This window comes from Notothenia coriiceps, unplaced genomic scaffold, assembly GCF_000735185.1.
Source record: "Notothenia coriiceps isolate Sejong01 unplaced genomic scaffold, NC01 NC01_scaffold00036361, whole genome shotgun sequence".
NCBI lineage: Eukaryota > Metazoa > Chordata > Actinopteri > Perciformes > Nototheniidae > Notothenia > Notothenia coriiceps.
In genome coordinates this window covers 50,378-70,403 of record NW_011369062.1, presented here as the reverse complement: position 1 = coordinate 70,403, position 20,026 = coordinate 50,378, and the positions used below count along the sequence as shown (strand labels likewise).

At 40.3% G+C, this 20,026-nt stretch overlaps 1 protein-coding gene across 1 annotated transcript in view; it reads left to right on the top strand.

Moving 5' to 3' along the window:
* Nucleotides 1–2,349: 2,349 nt before the first annotated feature.
* LOC104963550 (zinc finger protein ubi-d4-like) overlaps nucleotides 2,350–20,026 on the top strand; it is a 24,069-nt gene continuing 6,392 nt past the window's right edge. The window contains exon 1 of the mRNA XM_010792152.1: nucleotides 2,350–2,832. Within this exon, the coding sequence (XP_010790454.1) occupies nucleotides 2,553–2,832 (280 nt within the window). The 5' untranslated portion in view covers nucleotides 2,350–2,552. The remainder of the gene's footprint in view (nucleotides 2,833–20,026) is intronic.

Here is a 20,026-nt window from a genome sequence, read left to right as displayed (position 1 = left end):
GCCAATTCTAACTATTTATAATACTGTTTGATAGTAAAGTGATCACACATTGGGTTATGTATTTTGTATCAACTCACACAGGCATTTCGACTTATGGTGTTTGAGTGTGTACAGACTGTGCATAGTTGACATATTTGTTGGTTTTGTTGTACCTGTACTTCTTTTTCAGAGCAGATCATTTGACTTGTCACAGTGTGATAAGCACAGTTGTCACGCAGTGTAACAGCAGACACTTTACCAGGGCCCTGAAACTGCAGCAGCTAAATGTAATTTACTTTATTATATATAACTGTGTTTTCCTTCTGTGACATGTCAAACTACAGTATCTTGATATAAAAAACATATCCATTTGGTATTTTCCCTTAAAAAAGTAAAGTAAAATTGCCTCAAAATTGTAGTTATGTTCAGAACTTGAGTAAATTTAGTAATTTGCATTTCGCTTCTAATGTCAGTCGAACTCTTTATGTAGATTTGAGGCTTACATGCAATTTAATGTCCCCCACATTCAAAAATAAAAGAGAGCATTTTCAACAGGCCCATGACAGGTTCCTGTTCATTTGTGCTGCCTCAAATTTGCTGCAACAGCAAGTTTCCTGCAGACACGTCTATATACGGACTGAGCCTAGAGGCTATAGGATAATCACAGTGAATGAAACACACAACAGCCAGGCTTAGCAAGCTGGAAACTCACATTCAGCAAAAATAAATGTGTTCACTGGACATCGTTCGGCTACAGTATATGCTGCTGCTGTACGTGAACTTTTCTGAGAAGTTGACAATTTAAAGTCTCAGTGTTTGAGCAGGATAATACAGATTGCACAGTGATGAACAACATGATATTCTACTGGTTTACGCTGCAATGGGTGCATTCAATATTATTTTGTCCTGTCTCCTTATATAATCATCTACAAGTAGCCTTTGTTTTAAACCCAGTGGGAGACATGTGAAGAAAACAGATCTGACAGGAACATCATAATCCTATAAAAACAGATATAATTTTCCCCATACTGCCATATTTAATGTTTAGATAATTGGGTTCAAAGGAATGTCTTACAGGTTCAAACATCAGATTCTTGTTTTCAACTCGTATTGTAAAGGTGTCAGACATAACAATTAAAGTTTTAGACTGCAACCAAAAGTGTTTCCAATCTGTCTTTTATTTTTTATTTTCTTCAGTGTCATTGCTCCCAGCCTGTCTTCAACATTATGAATCATAAGGCAAAGATACAATGCATTAAGAATAGATTTCTGGGGTGTGGATTTTCAGGTCATAATATGGGAATAAAAGTAGCATCCATGGATAAATAAATGCTGATATAGTTGATTGGTAAACACTTTAAGTGTATAGTTATTTTTGTTGTTTTTTAGATCAATTCTCATTAACTGGTAAACATTGTAGTGTCAAAGGAAAGGAAAATATTTGTATGTTTTTGTGCCGGCATAAAGACTTTGAGGTCCCCAGGGAGAAAGCCATCAGACAAAAAAATACAGTTTCCATATCTACTGTATCTTTTGAATCCTGTCATATAGTGGGAAATGTTCATTATTAACTATACTCGCAATTGTCAAGTTGAATTTGAGCTTGGCTGTCTCCTATAACTTAAATGTATAGATCAAAGTGTGTGCTGTGCAGTACCGGATCTCCATTGGTCGAGGGGTTGTCATGTGCGTGCCAATGGTTGATATTGAAAATGGATAAGAATGAACATATTATGTCCTCAGTTCTACTGTCAGAATGTCTGAATACATTCTTGTTGTTATACAAGGTTCCTCAGTCAGTGTGTTCTGACATGAGGAGAAACGTGTAGCTGTAGGTATTGTCCTGACCGCTCCCTGTCCACATGTGTCCACATCTCCACGTTTTCCCTCAGCCTTCCCTCTCATCCTCTCAGCCTGTAAACTGTACAGGCCACAGAGACAGGCTGCATCAATTCCCTGAAAAGTAACCATAATAACACCGGAAAAGCAAGGGAAGAACTACAAAATAAAAGCTTAAGACGTGCAAACTAAATATATAACTCATGTTGTGTATTTAAATGTGTGCCTTTTCAAGATGTTCCCTATGTTGTTGTTTTATATGTGATCAATGCCTATGTTTTCTGTATTTTCTATCAATTCCGCAGGCCTGCCAGTCCATCAATGTCTATTATTTCACTGGGCACAGGTTTTATTTTGAAAGTTTTGGACGATGTTTCCTTGTCGTTCTCGCTGGTTTGACGCTGCACGGAGGCAACCCATGATCGCAGACTCAACACGCATCCTCACACCACTGACCTGGGCTTAGCTGTGTCCTGCATGTGTGTGCATGTGTGTGCGTGTGTGAGCGGGAGTGTGAGAGATCCCCAGAAACAAGCAGCAGGATGGAGGATCTCAAGGAGAATCAGGGAACTTTGGATTGACGCCCGGGGATAACGCGCGTTCGGCCCGAACCTCATAGGGTTTCTCGTGGATTTATATATTTGGATGTTGTCTGTTTCCCCCTTTTCCTTTTTTCTTCTAGGCAGTGGGGATTTACATTTGGCTTACAACTCATATTATTTTTGGCGTGCAAAATGCCATTCGCCAAAAGGATTGTGGAGCCGCAGCTTCTGTGCAGGAACCAGATCCCCAACGATGAAGGTCTGCCTTTGGAGGACCTGTGTGCCATCAGTAACGTGGTTCTGTCCCGGACCTTGCGACAGCTGTCCGACCTGGCCCGGCACGCCTGCTCCTTATTTCAGGAGCTGGAAAACGACATCACTAGTACCAATCAGCGGGTCTGGGTCCTCCAGAACAAAATAGGCCAGATACAGCAGACTGCCAGTGCCCTGGACCCTAAAAAGGAGGCAGTGCGTAAGTAGACCACCACAAGTGTAGGCCTATGTGTCCCCTCTCAAGAAAAAAACACAGCTCATGATATACACCTTAGCGATGTGTGATTGTATTCATTCATATTCTACATGTGTGCCTTCAGGCTTCGAAGGGCGCCCACCTAAAAAAACATTTTACCCAGCTGCACGCACGCCCGTAGACGCGGCCCCGTTCCCCCCTCCNGTGTGTGTGTGTGTGTGTGTGTGTGTGTGTGTGTGTGTGTTCACAGGCAGGCAGCGCGGAGCGGAGGGGCGTGTGTTGCCGCTGCATTGGCTCAGCGCAGTCTCGTTTCTGCGGGTAGCGCACACCTGAAGCATGTTCAGGCGTTGTTTTTTTGGGGCCAAACAAAAATTACACATCTTTCATTCGAGATGTGAATACAAGCAGTTCAGAGTCGAGTGTGTGTTAAAAAGATTTTCAGATTTGTGTGTGATGGGGTTTTCAGAGGCGACTCCCCGTGCGCCAAACCCACCATATCCACATGCAGCGGCACCAACACAGCATCAATAATGAATCCAGATGTCCATGTTGCAGGGTAAACATGAACTGATCATGGGTGGATGTTCAGGTGTTGGCTGTGGACGGATCACATAGAATAAAGCATTGGCATCAATCAGAGACTGTGCAATTCAACAACAGCGCGTTCTGTACGGCAGCTCCATATTATTTATGTCCTCTGCAGTCCCTTCAGTTTAAGGCACTTGATTTTAGACGATTTAGAAGACCCTTTTTTTGTGGTTTGAGTCCAATTCTGTGCATTGGGATTCATCACTGCTGTGTGTTATCTGGGACAACGAAAAAGCATTTTGAGGCCTAAAGCTGTAGGCTCTTTAGATTTACCCCCCAACCCCCAACCAAACAGACACACACACAGCATATATCAGTGAGGATGTGTTATTATTACATAAAATATCCGTACTGTTACTGTTAAAGTGTGTTTGTTAATGAACTGGATGAATTATTCTCTGATGTTGAGGTCTATACATTATATTTTGGAATTAAATGATGCTAGAAAGATTATTGTCAAGCGGAAAGGGACAGACATTTGAAATTATACGCTGAAGTCCATGTAAAGTACACTCCCGAATGTCTCCACACAAACACATCTCACAATTCCCTAAATCTGCCAGCAATGCAAAACTCAGGAACCTGCCTGTCTGTTACATTACATTACATGTTACTTGTTACACCTGTTGTGCTAAGAAAACCTTGAAATATTGATTTGTTGAGTGGACTGTGCTTCATTATCCCTGCAGCCAGTCAGGGCCTACACGATAAGTATCACTCAGCACATGCTTTACCAATGGTTTTGTGAATTGCAAATCCAAAAATGCCAATGTGCAGCTCATGCTGTCAATAACAGTCAGTACTTTATCCTGGACCAGTGCTTCCTAACCATTAAAGCATTACTGACTCGAGAGCTTGTGACACAAATGTGGTCCCATAAGAAATGAGATACAGCCCAATTCTGATGCATCAAATTAAGATTTTATAATGTTTTTGTAATCTTTGCTTTTCTCTGGTAAAATACTGTAGTGTTACCCTTTCATGCGTCTAAAGATTCATATAAAGCAAAGGAAATGGTTTACCACTGTGCGATTATGGGTGCCTATCCTTTGAAAACAGTCTATACGTGCCTTTATATACTTTATATGCTACCATTATTTGTATGTGATGTGTTTGAGAATTACACATTTGTCAGTCAAGTTACCTGCACAACCCTTTGGCAAGTCATCATATGGGATCTTCTATCATCCTTCATCTCTATTTTGGTAATAAGATTTTTCATTCAACACATGAAACATGACTGAGACAATGTGTGGGATTCTACTTGCAGGAAGAGTTTGAGTTCTCTGTAGACCAATGATCATACTTGGATGCCCACCAAAGTTGTGCTATTTGTATTCAGCTTTCAAAAGGGCTATTATCTTCCCTCATCCTCTTAAATGGCAGCACTAACCCTGAGGAGATTAATATCTGTGTGTGTGCACACAGACTGCTATTTAATGTCAGCGACACAACAGAGTTTCCTCTCTTCTTCGTAGAGTGTATCAAGATTCAAGGCAGTCAATTTGGTGCTAACTTAGATTGATCGTTATCGTGGCAGTAGGCGTTGTTCAGATGGTGTTGAAATGGTCTTTGTCCGTCATATTTATTTAAAAACAATGTGCTGTTTTGGACAATTATCAAAACTTGTTCAAACTGTTCAAGTAGTCTGTTGGCACTCGCGGTAGTAAAATAGTCAACTGTGTTAAAACCTTCAGCTTGTTTGGTGTGATTAATTTTCCATGCTCTCTGCTAAGTTATTTCACTTGCATTGTCTGTGTTGAATGACACAAATGCTGTATTCAGCTAATTAGTCAAAACACTTATACTCAATATTGAGGGTTAAACCGTGCAGTGTGATCCAATATCCAAAAATTAAATAAAATCAAATGTATGGATATCTGGATTGTGCCTGATTATTTTCTGCAGTGCTGCAGCTGATGGTTGTGTTATCATTGTTTTTGACTAATTGCCTGAATGTTACATCAGTTTTACCTTATTTTGCTGTTCTGTTGTTTAACTACCAGGGTTATTGATGCTTCTCTGCATGCTTAAAGCAAATGCTGAAATACTTTGATGTAGAGTTTTTGGAAAACCACCCAATAACCTGCTAATGTATTCCTAATGTTTCAGAAAGACACATCTAAATAAATAAGAGCAGAGTTTATATGTTGTTATTAAAAAGGGACGTTTCTCTCATTACATGTGAGTTTGTTTGTGGTGTGAGCCACATATATAAGTTATAGGATAAATAAGTTTACAGTTTAATAATGTGGTCACACCACGAGCATACATAAAAACGAAAAAACGAAAAGTATTGACCAACCACTTCTGTTGCAATTCCTGACACAGAAAAGACCTCAGTAGATCTCTATATGAACAACAGTCTAAGAAATATGAGATCTGATTTATTAAAAGGCCACTTTTCAATCTTTTGTGCCCTGGAATGAGCCCTGCTCTCTGGCTACAACCACGCCCACAATGACAAAAACATTTGCTTACATTAGTCCCAAGCTTGGAGGCAGGGCCGGTTCCAATTTGATGCCCGAGGCGAGATTTCAATCTGGTGCACTTTGAGCACACAATTACTAAAGACTAGATCTAGGAGGTACAACTTTAAACACCCATATGAAAAATATCGGTTTGCATTTTATTAATCAAATAATATGTGAACATAACCAATAACCTACCATAGCCAATAACAAATACATGTAACGTATTTTATTTGTGTTGTTCATTCATATCTTATTTTACCAGTTAACATTTATTTATTTATGTATATTTTTAAATCTCTCCAGTTTTAAACGATGTTTTTGGTTTACTGTCCTATAGTATACATTGAAATGATTTAAAACCTGTTTATCCCAATAATGATAAAGGAGTGCCTTGGAAATATTTGTTTACATAAATTGTGATCAAAACGTTTGAGACCCACTGAGATAACTTAGACTAAAGTTAACTATCTAAACACTGAGAGTCCTTTACCTCTCTGAGCCTCTCAGCCTTCACCCTTGTTGTAGAAACATCTTCTTCTTAGAGCAGCTAGCACCAGATGCTAATAACAACAGCACCGCCGCTGGTACCGGTGCACCCTCTCTCTCTCTCTCCCTCTCTGCCTCGCTCGCTCCCACGCTCACTCGCACTTTGGCTGTGAGCTGCGGGCGCCTGATAAGCCAACATCCCCCACTTTCATCACTTACAGCGCCCATCGTACAGGGCAAATGAAACGTGTAACCGGGGTGAAAAGGGTGTTACATTTACTTAATTATGAATGTTGTTACATCAAGGCTGAAAATTAAGATGAGCACCAACGGTCAAAAATGTTTTTTCCCTCCCAGAGCTACCAGCGCAGCGCCCCCCCCCCAGATCTGGCGCCCTAGGCGACCAAAAACCGGCCCTGCTTGGAGGCATGGTTGGGTGACAGAGGAAGCACGTTTCTGTAGCCTGAGTGGAAGACTCAACATGTAGCAAAATGTCACACTTTAAAGCTCGGCCAATCAATATGCTTTACATTAACAGTGAATCATATAACTATGTGATGCAATGGGGGTCGCTCACAGCTTGCACGAACCCACAGAGAATAATCAGCCAGCTGTAAGCAGCTTTTTATCCTCTTTTAGCTCTTTCTGACATTACTGTCCTTATACCGTTTGTGGTGTCAATGAACCAGACAAAATGCCCAACAAACACAACACAAAAGATAATAAAGGTACATTTAAGCATACTTTTTCTTAAATCCGATCGGACTACAAGGCTCAATGTTTTGGTTCATACAACTTTGAATAAAGTGTGACTGCTCTCAGTCAGGCTGTTAAGTCAGAACAACAGAAGCTTTACCATGCACCCATTAGTTTTAGTATGGGCTAGTGATTTATGGCTATTAAGGTGTAAGGGATTTCATGTGAACATATTGGTCTGTGGCATATATGAAGTACTGCTCTGGCAATACTGGTTTCTTTCTGGTGTGCCATTAAGCAAATTTGACTTTGAATTTGAATTGGAGAGAGTATGGCCTGTGGCAGCGGGGGACTGCTCTAACTCGCTAGTCTGCGTAGTAACAGAGAGAGAGAGAGAGAGAGAGAGAGAGAGAGAGAGAGGCCTGCTTTAACCTTTCAGCTGAGTCTATCTATCTCCCTCTCTTCATCTCTTTCTTGTAGTACAACAAGCATCAGATATGTAGCGTGCATCATATTGTTGAGACAGTTTGTTATGGAGGAAATGAGAAGAGAGAAGAATGGGGAGAGTTCGCTAACAGCAAAGTGTGTGAGCCTCAGTGGTCTGGAAGTAAATTTGTTTTACTTCTGTCTCACGCAAACACACACAAAACACAAAAACTGCCACAGTAAAAACAGTAGAGACATATTTGCCAACGTTATATTCTGCAACTGGCCAACAGGCTTAATGTGTTCAGTGTGTGTTTCTGTGTGTGGTTCAGAGATCTGATTTCAACCACGCAAAGCAGGTTAGGATACACTCTGTCCAGGCACGTCTTGTCTGTCTCACACCTGACCACAGACACACACGGAAACACACACATCATTTCAGATGTTTTCTAAATCCAATATGTGTGATGATTTATGGGTGTTTGTGTCTTTCTCACGTGGAGTCTGTCTCCATCTGTCTTTCCCTCCATCTTTGCATATCTCTGTCCATTATCCTCCTCCTCCACTCCATCCATACCTCTTCCCTCACTGGCCTACTTTCCCCATCATCATCAACATGGAGAGACTTCTGCCTCTTGACAGCATATTTAATGTTTAATGCACTTTGATTTCCACCCAGACACTTACAAGCCAGAGAGGAGAGAAAAGGAGAGGAGAGAAAAGGAGAGGAGAGGAGAGGAGGAGAGAGGAAAGGAGCACATTTGATAAGAGAGAAAAGGGGGAAAGACAGTGAAAATAAAGGAAGCCCCTGGTAGATTAAAGCCTCTGATGTTCAAAGAAAGTAAAAAATTAAATTCTGAAATGGTATAGAAAATATCAAGAAAGATTTCAGAATATTTAAGAATATTAAAGTGCAACACCATGTTCACTTCAAACATAATATTAGAACAAAACAACAGCCGTGCTAGCAACTCTGTGAGGCTGCCGTGCTCTGAGCTAAATGCTAAGTTAGAATGCTAAAAAGCAGCTGTTTAACAGATTATGTTTACCATTTTTTACAATACGGGCTGTCACAATATCAAGGTCCTAAATACATCCATACCACAGACACAGCCACACAGCCATGGTGTAAGAAGGAATGAAATATTTGTAATGCAACACTTTTGTCTTACCAATAGTGGGCCTAAAACATAATGCTTAAAAACATTCTGTGCAACATCAAGGACAATATGCTCATTAGATTTTCAGATATTATGTGTATTTTCACCTGAATGTGAGGTTTAAGGAAAATGTTGTACAAGCCCTCAGGAAAATCCTTTCTCTACGTTGCAATTTAGACATAGTCGCCATCTTCAAAACTGCAGGGTCATGTGATGGGCAAATTGAAGCTTTCACAATTAGAACCCTTATATATCTACAAGAGACCATTCATTCATGTGGGCCGTCAGCCAATCAGTTCTAACAAAGAATCACTGATGTGTGTTTGCACTGGGTGAGCAGCTTTAGCTAAAATGAACAGGCTACTTCATTTAATGTTTAATGGATTCATGGAAGTATACAGAGGAAAGGGTTCATCCTCTGGTGAGAATGAAGGTGAATAAATAATTGCAATAGTTTTGATCATGTTATGTTAAAGGAGAACATTTGAGTTGAAATTCCAACATTTACATTTCCACCACAGAGTGAGAATAGTTGGTCAGTAAAGAGGTTGAATGCAGCAGTGCTGTGATTTAAATTATATATTTTTGGATTATTATTATATTTTGATCAAGAAGAATAGAGTTGAGGCAACCTCTTCTTGAATCTGTCTTTCATTCCCCTGTTTTATAAATATTTTTGTTGTGAATCAGATACACATAAATGGCCAAATATCACTGCATAAACATGTAGGCATTACAGGTGGGGAGGTTAGGAGACATAGATGTGATGGTATGCAAACTGATACTGTAACACACTTACTCTGTAACATTTAGCAGCTCTGCTTGACGTAGACACACTGTTTATTTAATTGAGCTCATCAGAGCCTCTTCATCATGGAGAGTAAAATATGTTACTACACATTTTCTGTTCTCATGGCCCAAATACATCTACCCTCATTTTGGTGATTCCACTGTAACACTGCAAACAGTAAAACACAAACACACACCATCACAGAAAAAGCTGCTTTTCCACAGTATCAGGTGTCACACAAACATAAATACATTTGCACATAAAAAATACACATAGAAGCACCCGGTGAACTCTGCAAGCCTTTTCTTTCTGTCTCTCATGTTATCATTTGAAATTCTGCTTTAAGTGCCCCTGTCGCTTTTGCTGTTGCAGTCTGCAATAAAACATGCATGCAGAACCTCTTGGTCTGCACATCACAGCTCTCGGCGCCGGCCGGCTGGCTGGCATTCTCACTTTCTGGAGGCGAGTCTTTGTCGGTGCATGCTGGCCTCTGGCTTTTTTAAATGTTTTTTATGTTTTGCTATAGCTGAGCAGATGTGCCAAAAAAATAGACCCCTAACTGGTTCTTTGGCTCTCTTCTTCAAGTAGAAACAAAATAGGAATTATTCATATCTATTCATCTTTAATCATAATTCCTGTTATTCTTCATTCTGACCAATCACTGATACTTTGAATGTCAAAGTTTCTAAACTAAAAATACTTTATCATTGTTTTACTAATGCAAAATGCCACGGGGTTAAAGTTGTGAAATGATTGATTAAGTAAAGGTCGAAAACAAACTTCAGTGTTGGGGTTAAAAAAAGATCATTTACTTTGGTAAAGGGACTATCAGGGCTAAAAATAACACTCCATTGATTAAACAAAGTATTATTCTAAAATGAGTTAATGCTGATTACAAATAAGCCATATATACCACTGACATATACATCAAATAGGCAGTGAAAACCCTGTTGCTATACAATTCAGTTTCATGGTAGAAGCACTGCTCAGCATATTGCCCCTTTGTGTGTGTGTGTGTGTGTGTGTGTGTGTGTGTGTGTGTGTGTGTGTGTGTGTGTGTGTGTGTGTGTGTGTGTGTGTGTGTATCCAATATGTCCTACCATGCATAAATGTCACTTGATATGTGTGTGTGTGTGTGTGTGTGTGTGTGTGTGTGTGTGTGTGTGTGTGTGTGTGTGTGTGTGTGAGTGTGTGTGCACATTTGTGTGTCAGCCTCCTGTGACATGCTAAACTGAACTGTCCTGAACTGCTGTCATCTGTGTCTGGAGACCCCATCATCGCCACCATCTCCCCCAAAAACCTTTGACAGATGGCTCTGGACCAAACAAATGCACATACTCAGCAATCTCTCTGGGTCAGTGTGGGTGTGTGTGTGTGTGTGTGTGTGTGTGTGTGTGTGTGTGTGTGTGTGTGTGTGTGTGTGTGTGTGTGTGTGTGTGTGTGTGTGTGTGTGTATGGTAGTGCATGCGTAACTTTTTTCCGCACTGGTTGTTTGCAGCACGTCTCAGTGGAAATGAGCAATGATATTGTAGTGCTGTTTAGATGCTTTCATAAACGTTTGGTGATCAGCAATGTAGATATGATGACAAAGTGTGTCAAGACAAATAAGAGAAATTAGAAAATGACATCACTGGTAATGGAGCTTTCAAAACTGGGCTTTGTGATTTCCAAATTTGAATAAGATATCTAGTTTGATGTGCCTCTATCGATAATATAATATACTTAAAAGAAATGTTAAATGTAAAACTCTAAATACATAGGAATTACTATCCTATTGCAATGGACAATACAAATACTTCATTTTCCAGAGTTTCTAAATTGAAACCAAAGTAAATGCTTTATTTTGATGTGACTAAAGCATACAGCTGTTTAACACAGTAACAGTTTGTTGCAGGTTGAGTTTAATCCCAAAATGCAGCAGGGAGATGATAACTTCTTCTAAAAAGGGCATCACGTTTGATGAGTTTTTTTTAAACAGTATTTTGGTTGCAGTAGACAGATACTCACACTTCCTTCTCTATATTTCTCACTCACTCAGTGGTTTCCTCTCAGCATCACAAGAGAGTCCCACGCAGACGCTCTCACAGATGGACATTTTTGTACTTTGCAGGGGTGCTGTTGGCAAAGAGCAGTCATGTTAAAACGGGCGGAGATAAAAAGAGAGACTGAAGAAAACAACAGTGTGTGGGAAAAGGGAGTGAATGATGAGGGAGCACAAAAGAACATAAGACGCTCTAATATTACAAAGATTTTATGAGGAGAATTTTAAAGACATCTTTAACCACTCCTTGAATTTAAGCCTGATTATCTCTGTCTATTTATACCAGATTAGTTAAATTCACATATACTTCACCCTGCAGATTGGGAGACATGGCTCTGCAGGCCTAGATAAAACTACCCTATAGCAGGACTGACCAGGGCTGTCAGTGGTTGCAGCTTGGTATTAGCAGATGACAAAAATAGGATGGGAAGCCAATTATATCAATAGTGCTGTGACCATGTGCTTGAGCAGGGTTCAGAATATGGACAGCAGAGATTATGAGTATCAACAGGGGATTTGGGGGCGAGGCATGGATGGTTGAGATGATTTTCAACGGAAGAGCTTCTAAATGGACTTAGCAAACTAAACTCAGCGTTCAGTAAGATTGAAACAGATGGAGTTAGAATACAAGCTTAGGAGAGGGTGTCTCCCGCTTGTTTTAAGGGCCTGAGCTGCTCTTAAGCAGTTCCTTAGAAACAGATTGTCTTCGTAAGAACCTTAAAGAAAAGCCAACCTAATTGGACTACTAGCACAAAGTCAACATGCTCACCATACCGAGCTGGCACGGCTGTGTGTAGAGATGCTGCAGTGCCGTTTTAGCAACACTTATGTGTGTGAACATGCATTGTAGATTAAACATAATCTTTAACACGCTTCTTTCCAAATTAGCAACAAATCTGTGCTCGTTAAAGAAAGTTGCGATTGGTTGAATTCCACGGCTGATACAGTGTATTAAGGCGAGGTAAATTAATCCAATTTCACAGCGGGCTGGTGAGAGGTGAGGACAGCCAAGCCAAGGCCGCACTAATTAGCCATATATCTGTCACTATCAATGTATCAGGAAACCTACCAAAGCCAACCATTTTCTTCTGCATCACACACAAACACATGCATATACAGTATGAACACACACACAAAGGCAGTCCTCACAACTATAACCGTCATTTCCTACACAAGAGGCACTCCCTTTTTTTAGGAACCTTTGATATCAGGATTTCTATTCCTGAGCCCGACAAAGAACCACTCAGTGAGGAGTGACACTGTGAGCGTTATAGTGCGAGTATGTGTAGGCTTTGCATGCGAGTTGTGCTGTGTCCGGTTTGATGAGTGCGCTAATGTACCTCAGGTTGACAGGCCAGAGATGCGTTAGCTCAACGCTGCAGGCAACCACAGCTGTTACAGAGGAGAAGAGAGGAGAGGAGGGGAGAGGAGAGGAGGGGAGAGGAAAGGAGGGGAGAGGAGAGGATGGGAGGGCATGATAAACTGTAAGAAATTGTTGAGCTGTGCAATAACAAGACGAAGAGCCCACATACTTGTTAGCAGCTCTTTGAGGTTGTACTTTATTTGTATTTGGAGGAATGTAAAAATCATCCCAAGGTCCGGAACACCACTACCATCGATTCCTTTTCCGATGTGGATGAGTGTGAATGTTTTATTTGCAGTATGTAATCCAGTAACAAAGGCGAAAAGACAACGATATAAAACAAAAATAGAGCAAAGTGTGTAAGAGCTACTGATACAAATAAAATCTTATCCTAGACAGTATTGCAGTATATACTACAGGAAGCTTACGTCTTTGGTAAGGAGGTGAAAAAAGGGTGTTGACGCAATATGATACAGCACTGGTACTCTCAACACCTGTAAAATAATTACAGTATCCTGACAGATTCTGCTCCCATTCTATGGGCTTGTAATTATCACCACACAGTCGAATAATTACAGGAGCAGGAAATTACAATTAACCAATTGTGTGACTTACTGAGGACTCCCCCACATTGTGTGTGTGTGTGTGTGTGTGTGTGTGCGTGCATGCGTGTGTGCGTGCGTGTGTTACCCAGCAGATTACTCCACAGAGGCCAAGTCCCTACAGATGACATGTGATAGCAGATTAATAGCCTAACATATTAAAGTCACAATCCCTATTATTTCCCCTTGTATCAGTGTTTAATCAGTTCATATCTCACAGCTGAGGACTTCTTCACCACTCGGCGCTCCTCTGCGTCACCTCCAGCATAATCTAAAATTAATCACAGCAACTTGGCATATGGTTTGTTATTTATGTACGGTTGTTTTCGGGTAAGGGTGTTATGTAACTAAATGGGCTTTAAAACCCAAGGCAAATGTATTTGAGTAGCACCTTTCCTACACAATTTGTAAGACCAGAAACATTCACGTTGTAATAAAGAGCCTGTTTGCCATATTAAAAAATATGAAAATGAAGAGCTTCACATACAATGAATGACAGATTTAAACTAAGTGCCTGTGTCCGGGCAAACCAGACCTTTAATCCATGCGTGTTAAAGTGAAGCGGAGCCATATGGTTCTGCAGTGGATCAGAAGCACTGATCCTGAGGATGATACGGCCCCAGCTGAACCTTTGTGCAGTGCATTTACACCATCTGATGTTTATCGTTGCAGCATGGTCACAGCCCTGATAGCACTGATCACACAAGCGCATCGCTCATTATCACATTTGGTAAACGGCTTAAGCATATTAATGTGGCTATGGCATTTAATTGCCCGCACTGTGCACAATTCTGAGGGAAAATAAACATTGAATGAATCAAAAAACTAAGACTAAAAGGTAGGGTTAGTTTTCTCTTTTCCTATGGTGTCTCACAAGGTGAGGTCTCTCACATATAGGATGTCAGATGCGTTCTTCTCTGCACACAGCTGTACAAAAGATACAAATACACTGCTGTGCAAGCACATACACAAAAAACACCCGACTCGCATACTCTTACAAAAACACACAGATGCAGAAATCCATGACCAACACTTGGATGTCCCACAGAAACTGGCTCTCCTCTCATCCCTGGGATAAAAGGGGAGATAATGCATTATACATTTCCTCCTCTCTTCAACTGCTCATTATAGTACAGTCAGAGCCTCTGCCTAAAAACAGGTTGTTTCTAATGAGACCAAGCCTACTAGATAACCCCATCGCTTTAATCCAAGTGTAACTCAGAAGATGTTCTGGGCGTGAAGATGCCTGCTTCACCATACCGATGTCACTGTTTTTTGGTCACAATGACTAAATGCTGTTTTATTGCAGTGTTTAAATTCATTTTTATACCCCAGACTTTGCCTCTAATTTCTGATTAATATGTATGACTGCAGCGCGAACACTCATTATTTATAGAATATTGCAGTTGAGTATATACATTATGCTGTCAGGATAACTTTCTCATTTCATGGGGTGAATCCAGGTAACAGCCATTAATCCTCACTGATTTATTACAGTAAGTCTTTACCCATCTTAGAGGCAGATAAAGAGAAGTTCATTAATCAGGGAAGGATTTTTAAACTTTAGGATTATTAAAATTAACATTATGCAAAAGGTCCGCAGCTCGGTATCAGAGATATATTATTTAGTTCAAGCCGTCCTCAATACTGAGTTCACTTTTTTAAAACAGGTCATATACTTACAGCATAATTGCACATTACACTGAAATGCATTCGTTGTGCACAATTTTAATAATCAACCACTGTCTTTGTGTACTTAACCCTAACCATACAAAATACTTCTGGCTTAAAAAACCAAGTGTTCTTACCCTGTGGTGGAAACTTACTTTAGTAAAAAGGAATAAGTAATAACTTTCTACCCTTTGCGTTTTCATAGGAGTTCCTCCTTTATGCAGTTAAGTAAGAGGAGTCCAGCACTTCACTTACAGACTCCACACGTTGAGAGTACACTCAGTATATGTTCTCAAAGCACACCGTGGTCATGTATAAGCAGGGCCGTGGTTTCAAAGCCTTTGAACAGATTTAGACAGTAAATACCTTGCTTTAGTCCACAGTAAACAGATAGATTGGATAGGGCTGACACTGATCTCGTTATAGTGTGTCCTTTTGTAGGAGAAGCAGGATTGAGAGCAGGATTGAGTTTAGAGCTCATTAATAGAGTTCCGATAAAGCCTACCGTGGGAGGATGGACATTTTTCCTTATTCTTAACTTTTCAGTCATAGCACAACATTTTATACTTGGATGTTTTTTAAAACAGTAATTTCGCTTTGAAAGCAAACATGTTTGTTATATCTCAGGTCTTGGAGGATGCAGAGTTCCTACAGTATTGTTTGCATGTTACAAACTATTGAGGCCTATGCAATATTTGGCACTGCAAAATGTCTACGAGTGATTCTTGAAGTTAAAACAATGCTGATGTTGAGATTGAAAACAAGTATGAACTATCAGTTTAACTAACTGTTGTTTACAGTGTTAGGCTACTCCACCTATAGTAGACCTATACATAGTTTTAAATCAGTCAAGTTCACTGAATCTTCAGAAACAATGAAATCTCAAATGTTTCTCCACCAAATCTACTTGAACTCTTGAGAGGTAAAATGATTAAATGCATGCTAAGTCTCCTGGTATGGTATTTAGTCTGTGTTTGTATCTCCAATTCCTTAAAAGCTGTCACAATCGTTCAGTAGGTTGTGGAGCTGACTATCAACGAGGCCTTCCTCTGCCACCTCTTCCCCGACTCAAACTGCTCTTTTGTCTTTTTATCAGAACTCAGAGGGGTTGCGTTGTAATTTTCAAGAAACAACACAACCTTTTTCTAACTTTATTTCATTAACATTTGGTATGAAAGAAATGTTGATGGCACATTCGATCTACATACATAAATATGTTTTTCACACATGATGTGCACTAACGTTTTATTATCCACTGTTTCATGTGATTTCTTATTTTCTGTTTCTCTGGACCATTGAGTTACTATCGAGCTAAATGTGCGGATAAAGATTGTTAGATATTTGGGTAAGCAACTATTTCATGAAATACATCTGCTATTCCTGTGAATATATCTCTGTAAGTATGACTGACGGATGGATAAACATATATCATAGGATCACAGCTTGCTTGGAGAACAGCTACAGCAACACATTTTAAGGACAAATGAATACATTATAGGGTTAGAGTTAGAAATACAAATCTATTTCTTCCACTAAAGGCAGATTTATAGTTGTGTGTTAAGGTGTTAAGGCATTGCTAATAAGCTGTAGACTACACCATTGCTAATATGCACCTCCTCCAAAATGTTACCACACATCTAAGGAGCTAGCTGCCTACTGCACTGCAAAGACACAACGTGTGGAGTGAAAGACTGGGTTTGTCATCTTGGGTTCTCTCCTACATCATCAGCATGCGTCATCGTGTGAGCTTAGAACTTAGACAGAGGTAACATCTCCCCACAGGTAGTGATCTGTGATCACGTGATCGAAAACCCTTTGCCTGATAAAAACCTGAGCTATAATCATTGATTGACAGTTGAAAGCTGTCATTCGGTTGGCCTCCAGGATTCAGTCGTTGTTAAGTGCAAAGAAATAAAGAAGAAGAAGAAGAAGAAGAAGCTGTAGTGAAAGCAAAAAGAGATAAAAGTATGAAGAAGATAGAAGAGAAGGAAACTGTAACCGTTCAGTAGTGTGTGTGTGTGTGTGTGTGTGTGTGTGTGTGTGTGTGTGTGTGTGTGTGTGTGTGTGTGTGTGTGTGTGTGTGCGTGCGTGTGAGGGAGAGAGAGGGGGTAGTGTGTAAGAGAAGGGCAATAATGCCAGGGTTTTTGGAGGAGACTCACTTTTACTGTCACATCGATCAGACTACAGAATCACACACACCCCACTCCTCTCATTAGGAGTCATTGTGGAAAGTAAAGTATTGAAGTGAAGAAATTAGGCTGGCTTTAATTTAATACACAGTTTTCAGAATAGTTCCACTATTTTTGGGAGTAAGACTTATCTACTTGTATTTGGAGAAGATGAGTACCATGTCTCTGTGGCATAAATAGGAAGTTAGTAGCTGTTTAGCTTAGCTCAGCACACAAACTGGAAAATAGGGGGACAGCTAGCCCTTTTCAAAAAATCCATCTAACAATACTGGATCAACATTATCACTAATTGAGTTTGCAGCTTTAGCATGGAGCTAAACACCCTTATGACTGGTGATACACACGTATTACTGGTTAGAAAATAAACACTTATAAACTAATAAACATATTCAAATAGAAGATAAAACAGAACTAAAAGAGTTAGAATATAAAAGTTGACAGTGATAAATAATATGTAAACTATCTGACATAAAACACTATTGACGGGATAAATTACAGCTAACACAATATATAAGTGGAATATTTTTTTACATTTAGTGTGCAAGGATGACATATTAAATTAACTATAAATGTAAAATGTACAGTGAGAAGTTATAAGTCTAGTTAACAAAAGAGAAACTATGGAGCAGTGAGTTCTCCGCCAGTCAGAGGTGAGTTGTTATATATACTGTAGGATGTAATTGTTCACAAAAAACATTGGTTTGCCTGTTTGAGTCTTTAAATTGAACTGAATTGTTTTCAGATTGATGGTGGGGGGGTTTTGTTACCCTTTGGATGGAGCTCAGTTAACTTGCTGCTTGCTCCAGCTTCATATGAAAAAATGTGAAAGCAGTATCAATCTTCTCATCTAACTTCCAGCAATAAAGCAAATATGGGTAATAGACCCAGTAGAACATTCAGAAATAACAGCGTCAAATGTATCAGATTTACAAAGTGACACAGGCTTATCCAAGCAACTGCAGCGGTATTAGTGTTATTTATAATGCAATGACAATATGGGAACAGCATATATTATGGTTGTTGTCTTTGTTCTATATCAGCTCCTGGGAGGAGATTTAAAAAGGGGGCAGGGTACATGTGGAATAAAAGAGGCTGGAATTTTGCACATAATATATTTAAAAAATCTAACTCTGCATACACAATAATTGTATAGGTACTGAAACCCAACCAACCACACACGCACGCACGCACGCACGCACGCACGCACGCACGCACGCACGCACGCGCGCACGCACGCACGCACCGGAACATTGATGGGGGGTTCATCGGGGAAGTACAAAGGCAGCTAGATACCTCGTTGTCCATGGCAATTCCGCAAAAACCCTGACGTAAGAATCAAGGAAGAGAAGGGGTTCTGACAAGAGGGAGATTTATTTCCAAAATTTAATTTAGTGGTTGGGTTGTAATCTCGACCCCTCTAATTTTATTCCACTACTTATACGAATGTTATTTACTTACATGAGACACAACCTGTCCCACAATATTTTTTCCTATTCATAGGAAACATTTTTTCAGATGTAAAATTCATGTTAAGGTTAAAGAAGACTTCCATTTGAATGCGTACTGAACCAACGAAAGATGTACCATACCCTTTTTGAAATTGAACCGACTAACACAGGTTGTGGGTTTAACTAAACACCCGGGCATCATAAGGAGCAAAAAGCATGGTTCTAGATCCAACGGGACACAACTGAAATCGACAGGAAGTACCCGAAATGTCCCCCTGGAAAGGAGAATTAACGAACAGACAATCCCTACACTTAATCGTAATGGACCTCACGACCTGTGTGGTGTGGTGTGGTGTGTGTGTGTGGTGTGTGTGTGTGTGTTGTGTGTGTTGTGTGGTGTTGTGTGTTGTTGTGTGGGTGTGGTGTGTGTGTGTGTGGTGGTGTGTGGTGTTCGAGAGGAGTCTCCTTCTCTCTCTTAGTAAAGATGAAAGGACCCAACAGGTGACGATCCAACTGGATAAAAACAGTCTGGAGGGAGAGAGAGAGAGAGAGAGAGAGAGAGAGAAGAGAGAGAAGAGAAGGAGAGAATAGAGAGAGAGAGAATTACAAGAGAGGAAAGGTGAAAAGCATGCGGGGTGTCAAGTGGGACCGAATTATTAAGTGATGCGAATAATTGCGAATGAGATGATTTACTGTTCAGCCTTTTGTTGTGCAAGAAATCTAATAAAAAAAAGTTTCGGGTATTGTATATCGTAGTTACGGATTGAATTTTATAATCCTGTACATCGTTAGGTCGCGGGGGAGAGAGACGGGGGGGGCGACACATATGGTTACCTTCAAGTTCCTAACATTCATAGACCATTCTTGATAATTCACCCCCCATCAATGTAAGTGGTAATAGTGAAACAATGTCCATTGCCTTTCACTCTATGCCTTGCAAATTCTTGTGCTGTACCACCACCACACTAACATGACTCTAATAACGATCGATACGTGTCTGAGCGAGACGGACTACCTTAACCTACCGGCTAACCGTACGGGTATCGCGTGGTCTCCTTCCTCCTCCGTTCCTCAACAACTTACGACCGATGTGGGACACGGGGACAACACACACACACACACACACACCACACACACACACACACACACACACAACACACACACACACACACACACACACACAACACACCACACACACACACACACACACACACACACACACACACCAACACACACACACACACAACACACACACACACACAC